General features: G+C 39.1%; 1 protein-coding gene across 1 annotated transcript in view; it reads left to right on the forward strand.

Moving 5' to 3' along the window:
• The window catches only part of HCN1 (hyperpolarization activated cyclic nucleotide gated potassium channel 1), a 213,337-nt gene that overhangs the window by 144,943 nt on the left and 41,414 nt on the right, over positions 1-26,980 (forward strand). The window contains exon 4 of the mRNA XM_070743367.1: positions 9,326-9,544. Coding sequence (XP_070599468.1) covers positions 9,326-9,544 — 219 coding nt within the window. The remainder of the gene's footprint in view (positions 1-9,325; positions 9,545-26,980) is intronic.

Consider the following 26,980-nt stretch of genomic DNA (forward strand, 5'->3'; position numbering starts at 1 on the left):
ATTTAGAGTTATATACTGCTTCATAGTGCTTTTCATCTCTCTCTAAGCTGTTTACAGAATCAACATATTTCCCCTAACAATCTGAGTCCTCATTTTACCCACCTTGGAAGGCTGAGTCAACCTTGAGCCGGTGATGAGATTTGAACTGCTGAACTACAGCTAGCAGTTAGCAGAAGTAGCCTGCAGTGCTACACTCTAACCACTGCACCACCCTGGCTTTTATAACTGTCTTAGCAGCGTTTCTTTTTGGTGCCTCTATTTTACTGGTTCTTTAATCATCATAGTTATTATCTCTTTTTACTATAAATTCAAGAAAAGTAGGATATGTTTTTGTATAAGTACCCACACATTTAGGCCTTTTACTGTGCATTTTCTTCATAGTATATCAGTAAGAGCATTAAAATGGGTTTATGCAGCTATGTGCAGCTTTTCTCCCTCCCTCATGTCACTAGAGCCTGCATTTAGCTAATGAAGGGAAATAGACAAGATGATGGACTAGAAATATTTATTTTCACCAACAGCTTTTGATGAGGATTAAACAAATCAGTAAAATAGACAAATTCCTTGTGTGTTCAATCACACTTGGCCAATAAAATTCAATTCTATTCTATTCTATTCTATTCTATATATTCTATCAGTGGCTATTGGTCATGGTACTTTCTTTCTTTCTCTTTCTTTCTTTCTTTCTCTCTCTCTCTCTCTCTCTCTCTCTCTCTCTCCCTTGACTTCTATGCCTGCCAATCCCATCCAATGTATTTTAATGTATATTTCCCATTTCATTGTGGAACAATTTTTAATATAATAATAGCAAGAGAGGTTTATAATGTTAATGTCTTACACACACGTTTCCCATGGGGATCTAATTTTTCATATAACATTGGTTGTGGAATTAGATCAAATCCATCTTTAGATCAAATCCATCTGCATAGATGTTTCCTCTTTTTTCTTCGTCTCTTGATCTTCTTTTGCTCTCTTCTCCCTTAACACTTAAACAGTAAAATGAATATAGAATCAAAACATGTGTAATGTACTTATTCGTGTTTAATTTATGTCTTTCTGAGTAGTTTCATTAGACCTATTTGACATCATCAGTATGATTGTTTGATCCACTAGTTCAAACTTTGATATTTAAAGCTAAAATCTTATTGCAATAAATTCCTAGGGCGTGTGGGGTGAAATTTATATTTTAAATTCTATAAAGATTAATGTTATGCAAAGGATGTTGTTCATCATTTTAATTGTTTTTTGGATATGCTATTTTCCTTACATTATGGTTTTTATGCCAATTTATTTGTCTGTTTGTCTGTTTTAATTAATGTCTAGCTAGGTAGATATATCTAATAACTTTGGATTAATGTGAAAATAAAAATTATTTAAAAAATTAAGGAGGCTCAAACCTGGTTAGTATTTACATGGGAAATCACCAGGATTATAGTTTAGATTGGAAAGTAGAAAAAAAAATTCAGAATATTAATGTGTCTACTTTTTATTTGCCAATATTAATTAATTAACTAATCAACAAATAATTTTTATACTTCCTTTATTATTTTTATAAATAATTCAAGGAACAAACATACTCTTTCCCCCTGCAATTTCCCCACAATAACAACCATGTTAATAGGTTAGGTTTTTAAAAAAATGATTCGTTCAAGGTTACCCAGCTAGTTTTTATGCTTACAGTTAAGTGCATACTTAATTCTTGAGAAAGAAGAAGAAAAAATATGTTTACAGTCATATAACTTAATACATGAATTAAATATGATAATTAGAAATATATATTTTTATAGCTCAATATGCTAAATAATTACATAGCGTTTGAAATACAGGAGCCAGAAATATCTTTCCATCCCTTGCAGCTAGTTTTTGGTGGTTTTGAGCTAACCTTGTAAAAGTTCATTTTGTTCACTAATGCTGCTAATTCCCAGTGAAGAGACCAGTGTACAACAAATGAACAGTCTAAATATTTAGGCTCAAAATATCCGAAGAAACTGCTATAAATCTGCTTTCTCTTTTCAGCATAGCCGAGGCATCTGCTTTGAAGCAGTAGCAATTCTGCAGCTCTTTGCTACCAGATTGTAGCAGCTGGAGCTATCCAGCTGTAACAAAGAGCGGAAGGCAAGAAAGGATAGCTTCAGTTAGGCAACAATCTTCAACCTTGAAAATCAATTTGTCTTTGAATGTCAAAGTATGGATGAATGGTTATAATGAATAAAGCTACCATGTGGCAATAGAACTGATCTGCTTAACAACAGGAGACTAGGAGTAGCCCCACCCAACTCAATAAAAGTTTTATAAGAGATGCTGTTATCATGTTGTCATGTAGTACAGAGTACATGTGCAGATTCCCCCCCCTCCTTTTAGGAAGAAAGAACCTAAATCTTAGGATTCCAAGTAACAGCCCAGATGAAATCAAAACTCCAAGGCCAGAGTTTTCCTCAAAGTATAGATTTATTAGGTATGTCATATTGCCACAGCTGGTGAAAACCTGATTGTCAAGCTCTCTGGGTTTTCCTCACTCAAAACCCAAAGTTTTGAAAGCCCAAAGTTCTTCCCCCCACTACACACAACCATCATATGTCCCAGTCTGGTCCCAGTCCCAGATGACTCACTTCCACACCCCGCTAGGTGCTGGTGAGACTAGTTCTTTCTTTCTTTCTTTCTTTCTTTCTTTCTTTCTTTCTTTCTTTCTTTCTTTCTTTCTTCCTTCTTTCCTTCTTTTTTCCTTCCTTCCTTCCTTCCTTTCATGTTTTATACTGCCCTTCTCCTTAGACTCAGGGTGGCTTGCAACATGTTAGCAATAGCACTTTTTTAAGAGCCAGCATATTGCCCCCACAATCCAGGTCCTCATTTTACCCAATCCAGAAGGACGGAAGGCTGACTTAACCTTGAGATGCTGATGAGATTTGAACCACTGACCTGCAGATCTACGGTCAGCTTTAGTGGCCTGCAGTACTGCACTCTACCTGCTGAGCCACCTCGGCTCTTGGCTATCCTTGGCTCTCAGGAGAAAAAATGTTATTTTGGCTACATATTTCCCCCGCTATCTCTACTCTCCCCCGCCTTGCCCAAAGCTCTGTCCAGCCTCACTTGGCCACCCAGAAGCAGGGATGGGTTCATCCCGGTTTGAACTAGAGTGCCTGAACTGTTAGTGATCTGTTGCTGACATAATCTTACTGTCACGAATCCAATAGCAATAGCAATAGCTGAGTTTCAGAAGTGCAGCATAGAAATCTGATAGAAGATAGATAGATAGATAGATAGATAGATAGATAGATAGATAGATAGATGGATGGATGGATGGATGGTGGATGGATGGATGGATGGATGGATAGATAGATAGATAGATAGATAGATAGATAGCCCTTTTGCCTTTCTGTGCCCAGACACTCCAGGAGGCAACCTCCCGCTAGGTGTGTGGGAGGCAACGCGAGAGAGTCCCCACAGCGAAGTAGTTTATTCACTCTCCAAGCACCCAGAGAAAGGGAAATGCTTTGTTCGCTCTGGACTGCCAAAGCCTCCTTAAGCATCAATGAGAGGCTCCTCTAGCAGCCCAGAAAAGCCCAAGATGGCCAGGATTAAAGGGGAAATGGCAGGAAATGGGCCGGGCCTTCGTGCCGCTCTCAAATTTCCTGGGAAATTTTTACAGGCTCGAGTTCTTAAGTAGAAAATGGTTCTTTGAAAGAGGCAAAAAAACCTTGAACACCCAGTTCTTATCTAGAAAAATTGTTAAGTAGCGGCGTTCTTCAATAGAGGTACCACTGTATTTGCTGAGCCCTTGAATTAACTGAACTTCATCATAGTAAGATGCCTTGAACTGAAGTGTCAGAAGAGCCAGTAGGATTTAGCAGTAAAAAAAAAATCTTATTTTCAAACCTGCATTATGTAGTGATGACAGCAGAGACTGCATGATAATGGAAGTGTTATATTCTTGGTCTGCAGGTTTGCCGACTTAGCAAAAATTGGGCATAATATCATCATATATTTTCTCCCATTAGATTCAAAGGAAAAATGTTAACAGTACTCATCCCATAGCTGTCATTATTTCAGGACAGCTTTAGAAGAACAAATGGACTGAGTCTTGGAGTTTACAACTGCTAAACTTCTGGACATCAAGACTTTTATGAACAAATACTTCAGTAGACGTTATTTTGAAATAGATATAGTTCTTTCTCTGCTGGTGGTGGATATTTTATATTCCCACAGATGATTTTCCAGCAAAAGTAGGATTGTTCTCTTAGTTGTTCCTTAGCTGCATGAGGCCAATATTTAGGAAGAAGTATCTTCCTGATTAAGAAGAGTACAACAGACCTTTAAACATAGAGCAGGGCTGTATTTAAATAGTGTGTGCTGAAGAAGACTTCTAAATTAAGGCTTAGACTTGGTAGACTAATTGCAAATAATCACTGATCACTGATTTTTACAAATGTGAAGATTTTCTGGTACCCTCAGGCTTGATTATATAATCAATCCTCGGATAAACAGCTCTGGTATTTGTCACAATTACTGTCTTTAATAGTTTATTTTCCTCCTTGGATTAATGTTTTTCTGTTTAATTCAGTTAAAATGGATTACTACTAATCTGAAGGCAGTGATAACTGTAAGGTAAAAAAATAAAATGCCTTCTTTATGGCATTTATAGTATATTGTTTTTCTCCTATAAGAAGAAAAAAGTAAGATTTTGAGTAACAGACAGTATTTTTTTTAAAAAAAGTATCAATGTTTTAGAAGTTTTTAAAAGTTATTAATGCTAAGAAAAATGTCCTACAATCTGGTTATGAAAATAGACATAATATATTGCATGCAGCCCAATACAGAATATTTTTTATGCTTAGCTCTTATGTTCATGTTTGAACCCGTGCAATCAAATATCAATTTGGTTGTAATGACCTCATTTTCTTAAAAAAACCAAACCCAATTCTTTCTTTATGAACTATTTTTTTTAATATAAAAATTTTCATTGATTTTTATGATGACAATAAACATTCACACAACACAGTGTGCTCAGTGTTAAGTGCCCACCACCAGACAACATTCATAGCCCTCCACCAAAATGGGGGCATATTTTGTATATACCATTTTAACTCAAGAGAAATATATCTATTTACATATTATAAATACCGTATTTTTCGCTCCATAAGACGCAGTTTTTTTCCTCCCAAAGTAGGATGAAAAATCAGCGGCGTCTTATGGAGCGAAGCTGCAGGCAGGGAGGGGGGGGAGGCGCTGGAGCAGAGGGGGGCGGCGATATACTCACCAAAAGTGTCCCGCCTCTGTCGCCGCCTCTCCTCTTCCCAACCCTGAAGAGAGCCGCGCCTTTCGGCCTCCGGGAGTGCTGGGCCGGGTGACGCCTCCACCGCGCAGGTTTAGGAGGCGGAGCGGCACCGGAGGAGCGTTGGCGGTTCTGAGCCTTTGGGAAGGCTACGGGAATCGCTTCAGGAGGCGGGGAGGTCTCGAAGCACAGTTCACCGTGTATTCGCCTCCGCGCGCCGCCTCCACCCGGCCGAAAACAAAACGGCTCCAAAAGTCGGCCGGGCTCCTGGGAGGCGGTGCGCAACTGTTTCCTCTTCGCTGCAGAGCCACACGGAGGCGAAGACACGGTGCCCGGCCACGCTCCGCCTCCCGGGAGCCCAGCCGATTTTTGGAGCCGTTTTGTTTTCAGCTGGGCTCCCGGGAGGCGGAGCGTGGCCGGGCACCGTGTCTTCGCCTCCGTGTGGCTCTGCAGCGAAGAGGAAACAGTCGCGCACCACCTCCCGGGAGCCCGGCCGACTTTTGGAGCCGTTTTGTTTTCGGCCGGGCGGAGGCAGCGCGCGGAGGCGAAGACACGGTACCCGGCCACGCTCCGCCTCCCGGGAGCCCAGCTGAAAACAAAACGGCTCCAAAAATCGGCTGGGCTCCCGGGAGGCGGTGCGCGACTGTTTCCTCTTCGCTGCAGAGCTGTCGGGAAGAGGCGAAGACAACGGTGCCCTCCACTCTCTCTCCCTCTCTGTCTCTCTCTTTTTCTCTCTGTTGCCGGCGTGGTGAACGAGAGAGAAAGAGAGAGAGAAAGAAAGGAGGGGAGAAAGAATGAGAAAGAAAGTGAGAAAGTAAGCAAGAGAGAAAGACAGGGAATGAAAGCAAGAGAAAGAGAAAGAGAGGGGGGAAGAAGGGGGAGGGAAAGACATAGAGGGAGGGAAGGAGTGAGAGAGAAAGAACAAAAAAGAGGGAGGAAGGAAGAGAGAAAGGAAGAGGGATGGAGAGAGAGGGAATGAAAGATGAAGGAAGGGAGAGAGAAAGGGGGAGGGAGAGATAGAAAGGAGGGAGAAGGGGGTAGTTAGGGAGAGGGAAAAGGAAGGGCTTGGAGAAAGGCAGGGGGAAAGAAAGATAGAAAGGAAAGAGGGAGGGAGAGATAGAAAGGAAAGAGGGAGGGAGAGATAGAAAGGAAAGAGGGAGGGAAAGATAGAAAGAAAAGAGGGAGGGAGAGATAGAAAGGAAAGTGGGAGGGAGGAAAGAGGGAGGAAGACATAGAAAGGATAGAATTATGGATGCAAGAACTTGCTCATGTGTGATAGCTACTTTTTGGCTCAAAATATTTTTGTTCTATTTTCCTCCTCTAAAATCTAGGTGCGTCTTATCAGCAGGTGCGTCTAATAGAGCGAAAAATACGGTAGATATTTAAAATAGATATATTTATATATTTATAATATTTATTCTTTATACCTTGTTCTACTAATCATATATCCTCTTACCTTGTCCCATCAGTTCCTGCAGATTAGTTTCATTGACTGAATTCATCCTCTTATCCATAATCTCAAATTCAATATGCACCAAGACAAATTCCTTGTGTGTCCAATCACTCTTGGCCAATAAAGAATTATATTCTGTTCTGTTCCATTCTGTTCTGTCCACCATGTGTTGTACATACTCCTGGTCAGTTGGAGGATGATGAAGAACTTGAGGACTCTGATACAGATAGTGTTTATGGATTAGTGGTAGACCCCGGGTTACAAGTAGTAGAACAGGTGGGAGGCCAGCCACAGAATGTTGCTGAGTCCAGAATCTAGTGAGGAAGAAACAGACGTTCGCTGGGTCAATCCTAAATTCAGAAGGGTCCAAAAACATAAGGAACAGGTGTTTGGAAGAAGATATTAAGGGGAGGAATGGGTTGAATACTGGAGTGATGTATTTGGTACGTCAGGGGGCCAGTGGGGAAGAAGGGTGGAGTTTCAATGCTAGTAGTGCTAAAATGAAATGTGTTTTCGTTCAGCTCCCCGAGCGAGCAAGTTCATTCTGTGTTATTTTACAGTCATTTCTGCTGTTTTTGAATTATACTGTGAGTACATAAATCTTGGTAGACGGAGAAGGCTGGGAGGAATGCATGTGGAATGTAATTAAGAGAGATAACGGGAGAAAAGGAATGTGCTAGTATGAACTGCATTTTGAATACGGAAGTGAAGAGAATAAAGATGGAGTTTCTTTGTTTATGAAATACTGCATTTAGTAAGAATTATTTTCAATAGCTAAAGTTCTACCAGAAACCAGAACACCATGTACCGCTAACAATTTTGTATTGTCCATTTTGTCGTATCCTTCCAGCCTAGGACTATTACCGCTTGAGCGCTTTCTATCATTTTTTGAACTATTATTGAAAGAGGCGGTAAGCAACTGGAAATATGTATTTCTAGTTTAGACTTTACTGATTTCAGTAACTGGAATGAACAATGGTCCTAGGCGTTTAAATTCTCATGATTGATCTTGAGGGAGAAAGAAGAAGGAAAATAGCAAATAAATATCTATGTTTCTATGTAGTCAACCAATGTCATTGCTGCCAGTGTGAAGAAAAACCTCTTCCAAACTACCTCAATTAAATGCATAGATTTCTATATCCATTGCCAAATTATAGTTTAGCCTTTGCAACAATCCATAAAAGATAAGGAGGTCTTTAATGATGTAGAGTGGACTTCAAAATGCTACCACATTAAGAATGACACAGGGATGTCTATCACACCCCCATCAACCCCTTCCCCAAGAAAATACATTTGTGATATGGCGTGCTTTAATGCAGGCTCTGCAGTCCCCTCCCTACCCCAAGAATTAACAGCACTGGAATGAAATATACAGTGGTACCTCTACTTATGAACTTAATTCGTTCCGTGACCTGGTTCCTAAGTAGAAAAGTTTGTAAGAAGAAGCAATTTTTCCTGTAGGAAACAGTGTAAAAGCAAATAATGTGTGCGATTGGGATAAAGTTAGGCTATCTAATTTTACTTCATAGGTATTTGTGTCCGTTGTGAAAGAATTCAGGATAATTGTAATGTGTCCATCAAATTAGATTCCAAAAGCAGGATAGAAATAGAGGAGGCTACAGGTAGTTGTTCTAATTATATGTATAGTCAACTCTATCTAAAAAAATAATACTTTAGTGAGCATCTGATTTTCTGTGTTTATACACACACACACACACACACACACACACACACATATACATACATAAATATACCCACATACATGCCTTTTCCCACGCCCGCCGCCGGCCCGATCCTGCGCCTTCTGCTTCCCCCCCAGCCAAAAACATAAAGGGGTCTCCGGCGGCAGACCGTCTTTGTGTTTTTCACTGGGAGGGGGGAGCAGGAGGATCTTCCTGATTCCCTCCCCCAGCGCTCGACCTCCTGCCCTCCCTCCCAGCCAAAAACCCAAAGCGGCCTCCCGAACGTTTTCCATCTTATGAACCTGCCGCCGCCGCCGAGAAGCCCCGCCGCCCGGCTGTCACCTTTAAAACAGCCAGGGGGCTTCCCAGCAGCTTCCCGAAGCCGAACGCCAAACCCAAACTTCCGGCTTCGGCTTCCGGGAAGCCCCCCGGCTGTTTTAAAAGATGACAGCTGGGCTGCGGCGCTTCCCAGCAGCCTCCTGAATGCCGAACCCGGAAGTTCGGGTTTGGCGTTCGTAAGACGAAAAAAGTTCATAAGAAGAGGCAAAAATTTTCTGAACCCCGGGTTTGTATCTCGGGTTGTTCGTAAGACGAGGGGTTCGTATCTTGAGGTACCACTGTATTTTCTAATGCATACAGTATGTAGCATTTATCTTTCCTATACGAAAATGCATTATAAATTCCGAGAGCCTTGAATACTTGCTGTCCTTTGGAAGGAGGAATGTTCATGGTGTGTAAATGCCTGATTTATGATCCTATGAATCTCAACCCACTTCTCCAAGATCTTTATTTATTTATGAAGGCTGTAATACAGGGATGCTGCTTTTGAATAAGAAGCCTGTTACCCTACTAAATCTAGTTTCCTTTGTTCGGTGTTCTTAAGCATTTCTGTATGTTCACCCTTCCCTTCCTCTTTTACAGAATAATTCCTGGGGGAAGCAGTATTCCTATGCACTCTTCAAAGCTATGAGCCATATGCTCTGCATTGGATATGGAGCCAGAGCCCCTGTGAGCATGTCAGATCTTTGGATAACCATGCTGAGCATGATTGTGGGGGCCACCTGTTACGCCATGTTTGTTGGACATGCCACAGCCCTGATTCAGTCTTTGGATTCATCCCGACGTCAGTATCAAGAGAAGGTAATTTTTAGCAACTCTTTTGGTTTCAAATCTTGCTAGTTTTGGTGCTTGTCACTGAAAATAAAACTAGTCTTGTATATTCTGTTGGGACAAGATGACTAAAAAGTAGTTGTTTGGAGTAGTGAATATTGCTGATAAATGAGGGCATCCATCAAATGATAAAACTGAAAATGAAAAAAAATAATTCCTTTTCAGATTTTTCTTTTCCTTTCTTAACTGAGCACTAAAATTCACTTTGAATTTGAAATACAGTGTTCCCTCGATTTTCGCGGGGGATGCGTTCCGAGACCGCCTGCGAAAGTTGAATTTCCGCGAAGTAGAGATGCGGAAGCAAATACACTATTTTTGGTTATGAACAGTATCCCAAGCCTTCTCTTAGCACTTTAAATCCCTAAATTACAATTTCCCATTGCCTTAGCAACCATTTAGATTATTACTCACTATGTTTATTTATTAAAGTTTATTTTAAAAAAATGTTTTCTAAAGGCAGACGAAAGTTTGGCAATGACATATAACGTCATCGGGCAGGAAAAACCGTGGTATAGGAGTAAAAACCGCAAAATATTTTTTAATTAATATTTTTGAAAAACTTTTTTTAAGTGGTTATATGTTTGTCATTAATGCACTGTTATTGTTCCTTGGCTAATAAATTATAAGATATGGGTGTGTAGTGTAGCTGTGATTTGTTTCGGTTGTTATAAGTATTTAATTCTTTTCTTATTAGCAACAATTAAGAATTAGCAACAATTAAAACAGCTTATAAATTCAACAAACAAATTGGGTACTTAGGGATTTTAATAGAACTTGTTCCTCTTCGTGTCTGCCACCTGTCTTTACCATAATTACAAAGATTATTTTAGTTATAAATTAACAAATGGAAACATGACTATAGGCAAAATATCTGTCTCTAACATACATTTCCAATAATACTTCTGTGGGCAACCTAGGTCTAGGAGCATTCTTGGCAAAATAATACCCAATAACTGTGTATTTAGCTAGACAATAGCTAGATTGAAAAGGCAAACAGAAATACGGCCAATTTTTAGAACTCACAAGTCAGGAGGAATGAAATAGTATATTAATCCACAGTTCAATTGTCATTTTTGAAAAATAAGTTAAATAACAAAATTGGTATTTATTTATTTCTCTGTTCCATAAATGAACAACATTTTGTATCTTTTGAGTATCTTGCCAACTAGGGAAAAACAGATTTTGTGTGACAGAAAATAGCATCCGCATCAACTATTTATATTGTTGTTCACAGTTTTCATAATTGTGCCATTTAAAAAAAAACATATTTCCTGTGATTATTCACAAAAACACTTCTGCTGTAGAAAGCATTGCTTTCTTTAAGCAGATTTGAATTGAAAATGTGATATATTTTGCTTTGTAGTTTGTTAAATAGTTGTCCAGCAAGGAATCAAAATTGGACCACAAAATTTAGGGAGACAAACTTTCCCAAAGCACTGTCCTAAATAAAATTACTCACTTCCACTGTTTGGTGTTTTTTTTGGGGGGGGGGGACTCCTGTAGACCCCCAGGAAGAGGGGGGGCTGGTTGCTGTGGTGTATAGGGTCTTCAAGAGACAGTCACCAGTTAGAAACTGAATGTCAAATTTATTAAAATGGTTGAAATAATGAAATTGTTATTATTGCAATAGAAGTTGTAGGTTCTATTAAATCAGTGGGTGAAGCTGACAGGAACGGAGGCAGACTTTAGAAGTGAACAGCAAACAGCAACCTTTATTTCAGCACCACAGAAACAGAACAGAGAACAGGCATCTTGACAGCTCCTTTTATACTGGAGCTGTCAAACTCCCAACCAATGACAAACTCCTTTTATACTGGAGCTGTCAAACTCCCAACCAATGACAAGGCTCCAATTTCCTGTTTGCTGCTGCTTGTGTCAGAGCCAATCAGGTTCAACTAGCAGCCTGCACAGTCATAACTGTAAGGACTTAACAGGTTCTATTTCATTGCTTCTTTATATATTTATTTGCTTACTCACTTAGACATTTTGGGTTTTGTCATAGAGTGATACCTCTACTTACGAACTTAATTCGTTCCGTGACCAAGTTCTTAAGTAGAAAAGTTTGTAAGAAGAAGCAATTTTTCGCATAGGAATCAATGTAAAAGCAAATAATGTGTGCAATTGGGGAAACCACAGGTAGGGTGGAGGCCCTGTTTCCTCTCAGGAATTCCTAAAGAGGCCCCATGGAGGCTTCTCTCCACCTTTTCTGGCCTTGTTTCCTCCCAGGAGATTCCTAGAGAGGCCCCATGGAGGCTTCTCCCTGCCTTTTCTCGGGCTCAGGTTTGTAAGTGGAAAATGGTTCTTGAGAAGAGGCAAAAAAAAATCTTGGAACACCCAGTTCTTATCTAGAAAAGTTCTCAAGTAGAGGCATTCGTAGGTAGAGGTACCACTGTATTAGCTTTTTACAGCCACTAACAAAAACAAACAAACAAACCCATAAAGCCAAATTAAATGAAGAACATTTAAAAAGAATTAAAATCTTCACAAGTAAAAAAAATACGTTCCAAAAGAGGTGCTTTGTAGAGTTTTTGGAAAACCACGAATGAGGTCAGTCTTTTCAATTCAGCTAAGATTGCCTTTTAAAAATTGGGACAGCTACAGGGAAAGCTTGACCCCAAGATCTCACCAGAGACAAGTTCCTGTTGCTGAACCTCCTTAGATGACCTCAGTGAACCTTGGCAATTGGACTTGGGTGAGTGGGCAGGAGTAATCATGAAGAAAAAGCCTGAAGTAGCCTGCAGTCATACCATTTAGGACTTCAAAGTCAATATTATATGCTTTAGCCAGAGAAATACCAGCAGCTAAGAGAATGCATATATGGTCTTTTCTGATCCTTCCTTAGACTGCCTCATACTGAAGTCTGTCCTAATTGAAATTCAAGACCAGTCAGAAAGTAATACATAGAATGCATTACACTAGTCATGCGTGGGTGCTATTAATCTTTATAACAGACAATGGTATTGTATCTAGAATTATTTGCGTGTAAAGTATATATTTTATCATCTAGCAAAATGCCCTTCTTTTATGCAGACTGCTTTTAGTTTTACAGTCTTCAGCTTGTTACCTTTCTTGTGCCTTGGAGTTATGCTCTCTAAGGGCCAACAGTCCCATCACCTACATTGGAAGGCAATTATGGGAGTTGTAGTCTCAAATGCAGTTGATAAGTGATAACTATTCTAATCTGGATTTCTAGGTACCCAAAGAGAAAGATTAGCATTTTCCTGAATAGAAACTTTCTGCAAATTAATATAAAAGCTTTAAAGAACGTGGATCTTTGTGCAATATGCAGTTGAATTATGGTTTTCAGTTAAATTAAATCTTATTGGAATCTGATCTTTCGTACCCTGGTTATAGAGGCATTAGCGAACTGTTCCTTTTTAAACTCAAATACCCTGTCTGCTTGCTTTATAAATTAATTTTCTCATAGTTTTCTATAGAAAAATGCATGCTATGTTCATGGCCAGTGTGCTTTCTTTCAAAACAAAATAAAATCTATAGGTAAGAAGTTTTATGAAAATTTAAATCTTCTGGTGCCTAATATCATGGCTCATTATACAGTCAGATTCTAGGCAAAAACTAATTGACGTTTGATGTTTCACACGTTTCAATACCTATTATGCTAGTTGATATTCTAATATTTTAATTTATATTTCAGATAAAAGCAGAGGAGTAGTAACTGCTGAATTTGCTTACTGTTACCTCTTGATATAAATATGTAATTTGAATAGTTTCAGACAGCACAGAATAATTAGCAAGCATTTAAATAGACTTTTTTTTTTAAAAAAGCTGTTTTTTCATCAGCTCTCATTCAATTTAAATTGAAAGAGAACTTCCTTCTATAATTTATTTAGATTTTTATTTTGTATTTATTTTAGTTACATACACAAACTGCTCTAGAGCTTCATAGGGTTCCCAAAGCATCAGGAAGGATTTTTTCCCATGTTATTTTCCATCCACCAGATTGGGAAATAGGACATTTCCTGTGTAAAAACATAGTTGGCAGTTCTACCTTGAACAATATGTAAACTCTGAAATGCTACCAACAAAAATTTGGAAGAAATTGTCAAACATGGTGCCAATAAGGCAATCGCTTAGAAAATTTTGTCAATGAAATTTTTTGGAAGAAATTGTGAAGCAGATTTTACACAGCACCAGTTTTCACAATATTGTAAAATATTGAATATTGTCATATGCAGCTGATTTGAAGGCTGCAGACCAATGCTATATTCACATACCCATGTATTTCAAAGTACAGTGGTACCTCATCTTACGAACGCCTCTTCTAACGAATTTTTCAAGATACGAACTCGGTGTTTAAGATTTTTTTGCCTCTTCTTCCGAACTATTTTCACCTTACAAACCCAAGCCGCTGCTGCTGGGATGAAGGGGTTTCTTTTTTCCCCCTTTTGTGAAGAAAGAAAAGGGAGGGGCGGCTTGGAGGGGAAAGACTTTGCATTAACAAAAGTAGGAGAACAGCATGCTTGCAGAGGCACTGAAAGGGTGTCTTTTGAAGAAAGAAAAGGGAGGGGCTGCTTGGAGGGGGAAAGACTTTGCAGAGAACAGCGTGCTTGCAGAGGCACTGAAAGAGTGTCTTTTGAACAAAGAAAAGGGAGGGGCGGCTTGGAGGGGGAAAGACTTTGCAGAGAACAGCGTGCTTGCAGAGGCACTGAAAGGGTGTCTTTTGAAGAAAGAAAAGGGAGGGGCGGCTTGGAGGGGGAAAGACTTTGCAGAGAACAGTGTGCTTGCAGAGGCACTGAAAGGATGTCTTTTGAAGAAAGAAAAGGGAGGGGCGGCTTGGAGGGGGAAAGACTTTGCAGAGAACAGTGTGCTTGCAGAGGCACTGAAAGGGTGTCTTTTGAAGAAAGAAAAGGGAAGGGCGCCCTCCTTGCCTTTCTTCCTTCCCACTCACCCTTTAGCCTAGCCTTGCTTCTTCCACCCGCCCCCTTTAGCTGCTCCTCCCTGCCCTCTGTTCGCCTCCCTTCTAAAGTTTGGGATTTTCCTAAAGGATTTGCACGCATCATTTGCTTTTACATTGATTCCTATGGGAAACATTGTTTTGTCTTACGAACTTTTCACCTTACGAACCTCCTCCTGGAACCAATTAAGTTCGTAACATGAGGTACCACTGTATTTTTTAAAATCAAATCTAATATGCTAATGCAGCTCTTTCTTTGTCATCTAAGTAGAGCTTTCATTCATTTTGTGAAAATTAAATTCAATATAAAAATTTAAAAATCCAAGTTTCATTAAGTTTGATTCATGTGAACATCAGATTGGTCCACGTAGTTATAATCTTTATGATGATCACTGTCCATAACTTTATGAGTTAACCAAATAATTAAAAAGTCACTTTTCAAATTAAATAAATACAAAATAAGTCAGCTGTCAGAAATAAATTTATTTCTGAGTTAATATTACAATGCAGCTAATGTAAGCCATAATCAGCATATAATCATGGCTTTGTTAAATGTGCTGCAACCTGATTGGCTGTAACCTATATATAAGGAGTAACACCCTTGCATGGGTATGGTTTGTGCTGGGTGGTTTGTTATATAGAGTGGTTTTGTGAGTTGGTGGTTTGTTGCAGTGGTTTAGTGCTTGGTGGTTGCAGTGGTGGATGTAATAGTGTATGATAGTATTGTGATAATTTATTTAGAGAAACTTCACTGCAGTTTCCCCACATTTTGCTAAGAAGAAAAGTAAAATATATTTTTGCAAGAAAGCCTGTTGCTGTTTTTCATTGAAGACTTCAATTAGATTTAGTTGTGAACTCTGGCTAGTTGGTGGGGTTACCTTCCATGTGCGCAAAACTCTCCCCCAACTTCGGGATGTATTTCACAGGCAATATAACGGAAGAGTATCTACATTCGAAGAAACATAATATGCTGATCTAATAAATGATCCAAACATAAAAATTGAGTTAATTGTTGGGATGCTTCACTAAATAGGTAATTATAAAGCATCATATTAGAAGGCACAATGTACCAGGTTATGGATTCAGTGGTCACTTTACAAGGACATAGCTTTAGCTCATAAATAATGTGTTTGCATTTGCTCTCAAGTACAGCTCTTGGCAGGACACTGAAATGTGCTAATTTTTTAAATTACAGGGTTGTTCAGCTAAAGAATCTTTCCAGCCTTAAAAGTGGGGGTTGGCTCCTCAGGAACTTATTCCTGAGAGAGGTGGATCAGTGGTGGGTTCCTACCGGTGTGGAAGATGTCTCTGCACCAGTAGCGGCTGCCAGATTGTGCAATTTAGGTCTGACTGCTCTGGTGCCGGTCCGTTGGGTGGCGCCATCTTTTTTATTGCATTTTTTTAGCTTTTTAGCTTTCTGCATGTGATTTCAGCATCCCATTTGTGAGATTTCGGCACATTTTTGCTCCTTGCACATGCACCAAAGCAAAATTGCGTGAGGGACACGGGCGCACTCAAATAAAGAGGATGCACATGCAACACACTGGTTTGCAGATAAGAGCAACCTGCCGCTGAGGTGCATTGACTCATTTCTGTCCTTCCAGATCTTTAGATGTTACTCAAACATTTCCAAAGCGTGGCTCTTTAAAAATGTAAGCAAAACTATCTATGCACATCTATTGAACACCACTGAAACTGAACACCTTTTATGTTGTTTAAGTTTATAAGTTGATTTGTCATTTTCTTTTATTTTTTCTTTTATTTTTATTTTTATTTATTTTATTTATTGTTAGAGTTGGAAGGGACCATGCGGGTCATCAGGTCCAACCCCCTGCCTAAGCAGGAACCCTATAGCATCCCAGTCAAATGGCAGTCCAATTTCCTCTTAAAAATGTCCAGAGTATTGGAGTTCACAATGTCCGCTGGTAGGTTGTTCCACTGGTTGATCGTTCTGATCATCAGGAAGTTCTTCCTTATTTCCAGGTTGAATCTCTCCTTGGTCAGCTTCCAGCCATTTTCCTTCTTTCTTTTTTTCTTTGTATAAAATCAAAACAGATTGCTTCTCTCACTTTCACCTTCCTCTTGAAAGTGCAAGATTTTTCCCAGCAAGGTATCTGAAGGAGTCCAACAACAATAAAATAGCAATTAGAAAAGAAACACACAAAATTGCCATGGGAATTTTCAACAGGTTGATGTGGGGAAAAAAATAGAGGACCGTGAAGACATATCTATCCTCCCCGAGGTCTCGTGACAAATTTCATGGCAGCATTGAGCCCAGCTCTCCTCTCTTCTTGGGTGAGCTTGCTTGACAAGCTTCTATGACTTAATTCACCAAAGTGAATTCTTCAACTGAAAAGAGTCAACTTTAGTTATTTACCTTTACATTCTCTCTTATTCTCCCACCCTTCCTCTGAGTAGTTTTAATGATTACACTTACTTTTCTAATAAATTTATTTATTTATTTATTCATTCATTCATTCATTTTTAAACTTATATGCCGTCCCTCTCCGAAGACTCGGGTGAGGGGGGTGTTCCAATGTATAAAAGAACAATAGGACCAGATTATCTCCGAGACCGCCTTCTGCTGCAGGAATCCCAGCAACCAGTTAGATCTCACAGAGTGGGTCTTCTCCGGGTCCCGTCAACTAAACAATGTCACTTGGCAGGACCCAGGAGAAGAGCCTTCTCTGTGGCAGCCCCAGCCCTCTGGAACCAACTCCCCCCAGAGATTAGAATTGCCCCCACCCTCCTTGCCTTTCGTAAGCTTCTTAAAACCCACCTCTGCTCTTTCCCCCTAGGCTTTACAATTTTATGCATGGTATGTCTGTATGTATGTTTGGTTTTATAATAAGGGTTTTTAATTATTTTAATATTGGATTGTTATATGCTGTTTTTATTACTGTTGTTAGCCGCCCCGAGTCTACGGACAGGGGCAGCATACAAATCCAATAGATAGATAGATAGATAGATAGATAGATAGATAGATAGATAGATAGATAGATAGATAGATAGATAGATAGATAGCATCCTAAATCCCAAATTAAAATTAATCTAACTAATCTAAAACCCCAAATCCTTTCGTTCATATAGTCAGACATACATTCCATTCATCGGCCAGGGGCTAATGTCTAATGGCCCCAAGCCTGTTGGTACAGATAGGCCTTTAGGCTCTTGGGGAAGGCGGAGAGGGTGGGGGCAGTATGAATCTCTGTGGGGAGCTGGTTCCAGAGGGTCAGGGCCCCCACAGAGAAGGCTCTTCCCTTAGGCCCTGCCAGGCGACATTGTCTTGCTGACCGGACCTGGAGGGATCTGTCGGATCTGACCAGTTGCTGGGACTCATGTGGCCTATATTTCCATGGCATACGATGAAAGCACCCCAAATTTAGTCACTGCTTTGGATCTCCTCCCTATTCCCTGCAGTGAGTCTTATAGTATAAGATTATGTTATGTAAGCTGTTTATAATACAGCAATACCTCATCTTACGAACCTAATTGGTTCTGGAAGGAGGTTCGTAAGGTTCGGGTTGGGAGGCCGCCGAGAAGCGCCGCCGCCCGCCTGTTACCTTCTTAAACAGCAGGAGGGCTTCTCGGCGTTCTCCCGAACCCGAACCTGGAGGTTCGAGTTCGGGTTCGGGTTCCAGAGGCCACCGAGAAGTGCCCGGCTGTTTCAGAAGGTTATAGCAGGGTGCCGTCGCTAGGCGGAGCGCCATTTTTGCGATTGGCGGCGGCGTTTTTGGGCAATCTGGAGGCTGGAAAGGAGGTGGGGAATTCCATGGGCGGAGTTTTGATGTCACAAATACATCCTTCCTGGTCTGCCGAAACGTGGCCTCCAGGAAGGACGTCTTCGTGACGTCAAAGCTCCGCCCAAGGAATTCCCTATTGGGATTCCCCACCTTCTTTCCAGCCTCCAGATCGGCCGAAAACACTGCCGCCGATCACAAAAACGGCACTCGGCCAAGCGGCGCCACCCAGCTATAACCTTCTGAAACAGCCAGGCGCTTCTCGGCGGCCTCTGGAACCTGAACCCAAACCTGAACCTCTGGGTTTTGGTTCAGGAGAACGCCGAGAAGCCCCCCTGCTGTTTAAGAAGGTGACAGGTGGGCGGCGGCACTTCTCGGCAGCCTCCCGAACCGGAAAAGTACGGGTTTGGGTTCGGGTTCGGGAGAACGCCAAGAAGCCCCCCCGGCTGTTTTAAAAGGTGACAGCCGGGCGGCGGCGCCCAGCGGAGCACCATTTTGCGATCTGCGGTGGGTTCATAAGGCAAAAAAAGTTCGTAAGAAGAGGCAAAAATTTTCTGAACCCTGGGTTCGTATCTCAAAGTGTTCGTATCATGAGGGGTTCTTATCACGAGGTACCACTGTATTGCCATGCCCTGGTTGGGCACTGTCCAGCAAAAAGTTGTGGATTTTTAAGCTGCTTTCAGTCCCATTAATTTTAGTGGCAGGTAATGTCTCATATCTTTAACAGTATTAGATCCCTTGGTTTGAATTTTGCATAAAAGCGATTATTTAGTGGGTGCACCTAGAAGTGATTAGCAGTTCAGAATTAGGACAAATGTAAAACACCGAAAAAGACAGAGGAACTTTTGAGCGGAATCTCCCAGATGGGACTTGCAAAGCTAGCTGACATGACCACATAGCAAAGACTATAGGAAGCAATCCATTACTTAAGGACCTCTGCACAATACTTTCTAATTACATGGGATGCAAGGGGAAAACACAAGGAAGGTGAGACAGTGAAAGGCAAATGAGTTCTTTGTGTCAGCTTAATTTTGATAAATTACTGCAGGCAGTTCTTATGTAAAATCCCCAACTGTAAGGAGAGTGTCTCCTTAAGAAATATTTTTTATTTATTTATTTTGTCCAATACACAATGAGGGTTTTAGTGGGTATATATCTATATACACATAGTAAAATACATGATGAAGGTTATAGAGGAGATACTCATAGTAAAATATATCTAAGAAATAATAGAAAAGAAGGTATAGTAATAGAACATACCAATGAAAGAATAGAAGAAGAGATATAGGAATAGAAGAAAGGTATAGGAGATATAGGAGAGCAATAGGACAGGGGACGGAAGGCACTCTAGTGCACTTGTACTCTCCCCTTACTGACCTCTTAGGAATCTGGATAGGTCAACCGTAGATAATCTAAGGGTAAAGTGTTGGGGGTTTGGGGATGACACTGTGGAGTCCAGTAATGAGTTCCACACTTCAACAACTCGGTTACTGAAGTCATATTTTTACAGTCAAAATTAGAGGAACACTTAATACCAAATATGGTACACATGTGTGATTATAGAATAGAATCAGAGTTTCCTAAAAGAGAAAGTATCTTTGTTAAAGGGATGAGGGGTGGAGAGAGAGAGAAAGAATGAAAGAGACAGATAAACAGACATGCATTCTTAGTGTACAGTCAAGGGATACATGGCTTAGGACCTGATTACCTATGGGGCCCTCTCTTGCCTCATATATCCCATCGACCAGTTATGGCCCACAGGGTCTGCCTTCTCCAGGTCCTGTCAGCCAGACAATGCCGGCTAGCAGGCCCTAGGGGAAGGGCCTCCTCTGTGGTTGCCCCTGCCCTCTGAAATCAACTTCCCCCGGAGATCTGTGCTATTCCCACTCTCCCGGCCTTCCAGAAGAACTTAAAAACACATCTATGCTGGCAGGTGTGGGGCTGTTGAACTTGGTTGCTTTGTGCCAGCCTCCATTATTGTCTGACTGCTGGAGATATGACAGAGGTAGGAGATGGGCTTTCTGTGAGATATTTTAAGTTAAGGGTTTTTTTATAGTGATGTTTTATAGTATTATTTTATTTTATTTCGATTTATTCCATTGTTATGTATCAATATGTTGTAAACCACCCTGAGTCTCAGGAGAAATCAAACAAACAAATAAATAAATAATAAATAATAAAATGATGACTAAACTGGTTAACAAATTCAGTAAGGCATAATTTATTTAATGTTTACCATTCATGTATTTAACACATTTACGTTTCAATCTTCTTAATTTAATTTTAATATGGGTTATAAACTACACTGATTTTGTGAATCAATATTTCGAAAATAAATTGTTTTAAGCCAAAGCATAATTAAATATCCAGATTTGGACACTGAATTGAGTAATTCATAATTATTAACTGTGTTTAATCAAACATAAAATTGAAAGTGTCTAACTTTCTGTTTCACAGAAAGAACAAAGCCAAAACATTAAACATTGCAGGTATTTATATGGCCTTCAAAGGATTAGTTGACTGAGGTAGACTTTATAGTGCTTTGTAACTGGATCACAGAAGAGCAAACTTTTCCTTTTACTAATTCTAAAGATTTTGAAGGAGCTCAAGGCTCTCTCAAGGCAGAATTTTAACCTGCTGCTTTGTAAACCAATTACACAGAGCAGCATGTTGCTGGATTATTTTTTTCACTTCACTTAGTCTTTTCTCTATCAGAAAGACTGTGCATTTGAAAAAGACAAGTTAATAATAAATGTTTCCTTTTGTCGAATATTCTTGGATCGTCTTACTTTCATTACATTAGAAAAGAAATGCAATCATTATGTTTAAGCCTGTACACGATCTTCTTCCTGTCATGTCTAGTCTACTTCTTCCCCAATAATTACTCTTCATAATGTCATTTAACTGCAGCTTGGTAATGAAAAGTTACATTTCAATAATCAATATACATAAGTTTTTCTTAGCTTTCCTTTACAATTCAGTGACTTGAGAAATAATTAAGTCTGAGTGAATCTTCTGAAGAAAAGCTAGTGTCTTGGTCTCTTTCTAAAAAGTTGTTTTCCTTTTTATTATCTTTTTCCTTCTAAACGGGACAATGAGCATAACTTCATTTATTTCAAAGGAATAAAAAATCAGTTCATCTTACAGTAATGAGGACAACAAGGTTTTTAGCTGTTAATATCAAAAAGGCATTACGGAATAGGAGAGATCTTCCCCAACAATGCCTCTTTCTTTCTGAACCATTGTCTACTCTCCAGAAAGCTATCCTGGAAGAGAAACATAGGAAAAACCCATACGAAATCCAATAATGCCCCTGTGTTAGGAATATTGTAAAATCAACATCCCATGTTCTTCTGTATTGCCAGTAGGATGATTCACCATCAGTTGATTATCCTGCTATTATTCAGATTTTCTCAATAGCCTATAATTTTTATTTGCACTACCTGATAAATAATTGAGATCAATTTATTTCTCTAAAAGTAGCAACATTTTGCTATAATATGTGTACGTTTTACCAACAAATAATTGCCAGTAGGTCTTGTTACTAGAAGACGGTTTTATTTGTTTTATTCAATGTACTTTTTACTGGTCAATGACCAAAATAAAGTTTCTGTTGTCTGGCTGCCTACCTATTTTCTAGATGAAAATGATAGTTTTATTGCCTTTGCTTGTCCTGTTATGTGTTCATATTTAATACTGAGTAGCATTACCAGGTTAGTCCAGAAATAGAGTAACAGGAGCTAAGAAAGGCATGAATGAAGTTGCAAAAATGACATCAAAGCCCACTATTTTGTTTTCTAGAAAGTGTTATGAACTGTTCTGCTGGCATGTTTCAACCGCCCGTAATTACAGGGTAATTAGTCCAGGAAGACACATACCACATGATAAAAGGAAAACCCAAAAGTTTTTATAAACAGAAAAACAGAAACAGCTCCCTTTTTAAATGTCAAAGGGATTTTCTGGTACACACAAGGCACAGGTTAAATGCAATCCAATTGCTCACTCAATAACTGGGAAATTGAGTCCAATTCTAAAGTCCAGAGAGTCCACACACAATCTTGAACAGCACAAAAACCACGATCTTGACGAAACAATGAATCAGATAAACTGCCACAAGGCTAAACCAGCACGCTGTTCTTTTTATCTGTAGCACTAATTACAGCAGCCCCACCCAACTACAGGTGGCCTCATTTTCTCTTGTAATAATCCTTCAGTTGTTGTCTCCTATGCATCACTCTACACATGCATGGATGTGTCATTAATTCTTGTTCAGCATACAAGGGTGATACAGATGATTGATCTCCTCCTGGGCTGTCTGCCAAACTCTCCTCTTCCCTGCCACTCACGCTTCCTTGGTCAGAGGAGGCTTCATCGGCAGATTCCATCGGGAGCAAAACAGGCCTGCGGCATGTGGATGTTTTCCCCACATCCACCTGCTCATTCCTTGGGACAGGAGCTGGGCCAGAGCTAACCACAACATGAAATTGGGTAATTTCTTTCTGAAAAAATTTGAAAAAAAAAATTGGAAGGAAGGATTGAGTTTTAAATCAAGAAATTATTTCCACCAATTTTAATTTTATTGCTGATTTCCTATAAATTGAATATTGCAATATGCAGGATAAGATTTTTGTAGGTGTAGGATGAGGTTGAAAGTCAATTAGAATAATAGAATACTTGGTTAGACTAATATGAGTAGCATTTTTAATATTTTAATTGAATTGTAGATCGTGACTAGATTTTATCATAATTTTTAAAGTTTTTAATAATTTACAATTTGCTGTTTAATTAAACTAAACTCCCAGAATGTCTTACTTTAAAAAAAAATATTGGTTAATTTCTCTATATTTCATTCATCTACAATGCTTATAGATGGGTCTTGCAAGTTAATTTACTGCAAGAAATACTGTACTCAGAATTCATTCAGGAAAATAAAGTCTGTGATACGCTGATTGCTCTATTATCCCTACTACAAGAAGGTGGACCTTTTATACCCAGATGAGGCTATGCATGGCTGTTTTGGAAAAAAACAGCTGTAAAATTTCATCTAACTCATTCTAGGCTGCAGTTTTGGGAGCTGGCAATCTTACTCTCCTTTCCCCTCTCTTTCTGACCCACATTGAGGTGAATTTGAGTTGAGGGTTTTCTGTTTGTTCATTTTACATTTTTCTAACGCAAAACATTTATCAGAACTCTCCAGCCATCTGCCGGCTACTAAATCTTTGCCTGTTTTAAAAAGATCAATTACTATCTTGTTCCCTACATCTATAGACTGTGAGCTGTTCAAGAGATACGGTATGTATTTTTATAATGGAAACGTTATGTTCCGAAGCCTGGCTGTTAGGTGACATGAGTTCCCTTATGTCAGTATCCATTACATAACTTTTGTAATATTTCTAATGCACTCTGCAGAGCAACTGGGCTTAGCTCTCTGAATCTTTCTCTTTCCAAGCATGGCTCCTATGAACAAATCAAGATCAGCTGGCTCAGTCTCCAGTAATTAGGGCAATATTAGTCACAATACTCTCACAGCAAATCCATCTCTTTTATAACATCTGGTATTGAAGACTAAACAGTGACCTTCCCCCATAAAAACCTATAATCCCTTTCAAAAATAGGTCTTATTAATGATGACTCAGCAGATGGCTCTTGCCTGTTTACAGAATACATTTTTTTCCCAGACAGCAGACAAAAAAAAAAAAAAAAGATTTATTGGTAAATTTGTCATTCTTTCATAACCCAAGGATGCTTCTATGGGACTTTTACTTTCGTTAATTTAACAACAGCAAAATTAGCATTTAGGCTTAGCAATAGCACTTAGACTTATATACCGCTTTACAGTGCATTACAGCCCCTGTCTAAGCAGTTTATAGAGTCAGCATATTGCCCCCAACAATTTGGGTTCTCATTTTACCCACAAATCTCACCAGGCTCAAGGTTGACTCAGCCTCTCAGCCTGAGGATGGGAGGCTGAGTCAATCTGGAGCCTGGTGAGATTTGAACTGCCAAATTGTAGGCAGCAGTAGCTGGACTCTAACCGTGGCTCAAACAAACTTCCAAAATTCCAAATTTCCAAAATTCAGGTAGAAGCAAATTCTTCTCTCTCTACCCCCCCTTTTTACTATTTATTTATTAAATTTATATGCTGTCCATCTCCCTCTGCAAAATAACTTTGAGAGGCTTACATTTTACAAATTAAAATCATCGATGTTAAAATATTAACAACACTAGGTACAAAACTAAAAAAAAAAGAGAAGCAAAAATTTATTCATTTTATTTTATTTATTTATTTTGTCCAAAAACACAATAATACACAATGAAGGTTATAGAGGATACACTCAAAGTAAAATATAGCAAGGAAAGAATAGAAGAGAAAATATAGGAATAGAAGAGGGAATAGAAGAAAAGTGAGAGGGATAGAAGAGATGATATATGAGATGTATGAGAGACTGTAGGACGGGACGGAACGCATGCTATATAGTGGCAGTATCTTCCTTGTTAGTTCACCAAAACAGATCCGAGATTGCCAAACTCTTCCGTGGGAAGAGTTTTTAAAAACAGATGAGTCAAAGTTCTCATATACAACTTACTTTATTACAATTTTATTCTAAGCTAAAGTTATCAACTATGATAGCTGGGAAAATCTGACAGTTGAAATACAAACATTTTCAAGCAGCTAAGGTTGAGCTACACTGCTTCAAGGAGTATAGATCTAGCCGTATAATAATAAAAATCTGAAGTAGTTGTAATAGTGCAAAAATTAAATACTTTAGAATTTGCAAAATAGAAAAATTAGGCTACTTGGTAGTTATCTGAAGGCTTACTCTTAGGTGTCTGCAGAAGAGGTTAAAGACAGACCAAATTAAAAAAACTCTACTTAATAACACAAACTCCGCTATTGATGGATTTAAGATGTGATGGTGTGAAAGGGTGGAGCTCGCATTGTAATGTCACTGACATTGCATATTTTATCTCCTTGTCGTCATTCTAGTAAACAACGGATGTCTATGAATGTGCTGTGCTTGGTTTGAACCACGGAGAAACACAATCCAATGAAGCATTGCAAATATTATGTCATGTGTAAATTTTTGTATATGGGCAATTTTGCCACAATTAAAAATACTCATAGTTGCTATTTACAGTAGAAAGAAAGACCCCTCTCCAGATAATGGGAATTCTTTCCCAATTGTTGGTAGTAAGGAGATCCAACTCAGACATTTTTGGTGGCCTGAGGAATGGGGAAGAGTTAATCTGACTCAATCTGTATAGTCTGGAGGACAGAAGGAAAAGGGGGGACATGATCGAAACATTTAAATATGTTAAAGGGTTAAATAAGGTTCAGGAGGGAAGTGTTTTTAATAGGAAAATGAATACAAGAACAAGAGGACACAATCTGAAGTTAGTTTGGGGAAAGATCAAAAGCAACGTGAGAAAATATTATTTCACTGAAAGTGTACTAGATCCTTGGAACAAACTTCCAGCAGACATGGTTGGTAAATCCACAATAACTGAATTTAAACATGCCTGGGATAAACATATATCCATTATAAGATAAAATACAAGAAATAGTATAAGGGCAGACTAGATGGACCATGAGGTCTTTTTCTGCCGTCAGTCTTCTATGTTTCTATAAGTCTACCTCATCTAGTCCATGGTCTTTATTTGACTCTTCATTGACCACCAGTGACTTTTTTTCGCCCTTCATCTCAGAAACCTTTTATTGTGTGTTCCCTTCATTTTAATGACTATCGGAGAGATGGTGAGTAAAATGCAGCTTCATTTGTGGAAATATCCACCTAATAGAGGTTTATTAAATATCATACCAAAGTATATAATAAACTCACACCAACTACTCTGCACAGAATTAATCATAAACATACACATTATACAAAGTTGAAAATATCAACTTGAACATATTAATTTACTATAACATATTTTTAAACATTGCAAATCAGCTATGGGATACCATGAGATTATATTTCTCCATTATTTGGTGAGTAGGAATGCCTTGAATTAAGTATGCCAGTACAGTTATCATTTTCAATACCATGTTAAGGATACATATCACACTAAGAGGGAAGGAAAGATTCCATTATGCCTTTTTAAAAAGAAGAGGCCAAACTAGATGCTAAACTTAAATTATAGGATGGGGGAATCAACCATGGTTGGATGGTTAGAATGGTTTGACAATGAACTCAAGTTATTTTGAAGGGGATGGCTAGGATCTACCAGAAAATGTTGCACAAGCATATCTGGAACACTATTGTAGCTCTGGATTCCAATATTTCAGAGATTGAAAAAGATTATTTTTTTCCTGACTAATTGCATACAGCTCTGTGCATAGTAAACACTGTGAGAATCCATGCTCATAGAAATCAGGAAAACATTCCAACTCCACTCCAGAAAGCAGCAGAATATTTAGGTGACCATCAGTGACTTAAGGACCAATCAGTGATTGATACTTAAGTAGAATTTCCACATAAGGTCGTATATATGAGTTTTATATTGCATTGGCAATATAAAAGGATCCCAGAGCAGCATACATAACATTAAACAAAGTGAAAGTAATACAACAAAAAGCCAATGTGCATATAAGTTGCAGAGGCAATAAAAAGAGAAGGTCACCGCTTTCATGCTCCAGTTAGCTATAGGCGAACCATAAAAATAGCGGTGTGCTAATCAGCTCTGAATCTATTTGAATTGGAAATTCAAGATTCAGGGCTGGCATGATTCGATTGGACTTTACAGATTGAG

This window comes from Erythrolamprus reginae, chromosome 2 (assembly GCF_031021105.1).
Source record: "Erythrolamprus reginae isolate rEryReg1 chromosome 2, rEryReg1.hap1, whole genome shotgun sequence".
In the NCBI taxonomy this organism is placed as follows: Eukaryota; Metazoa; Chordata; class Lepidosauria; order Squamata; family Dipsadidae; genus Erythrolamprus; species Erythrolamprus reginae.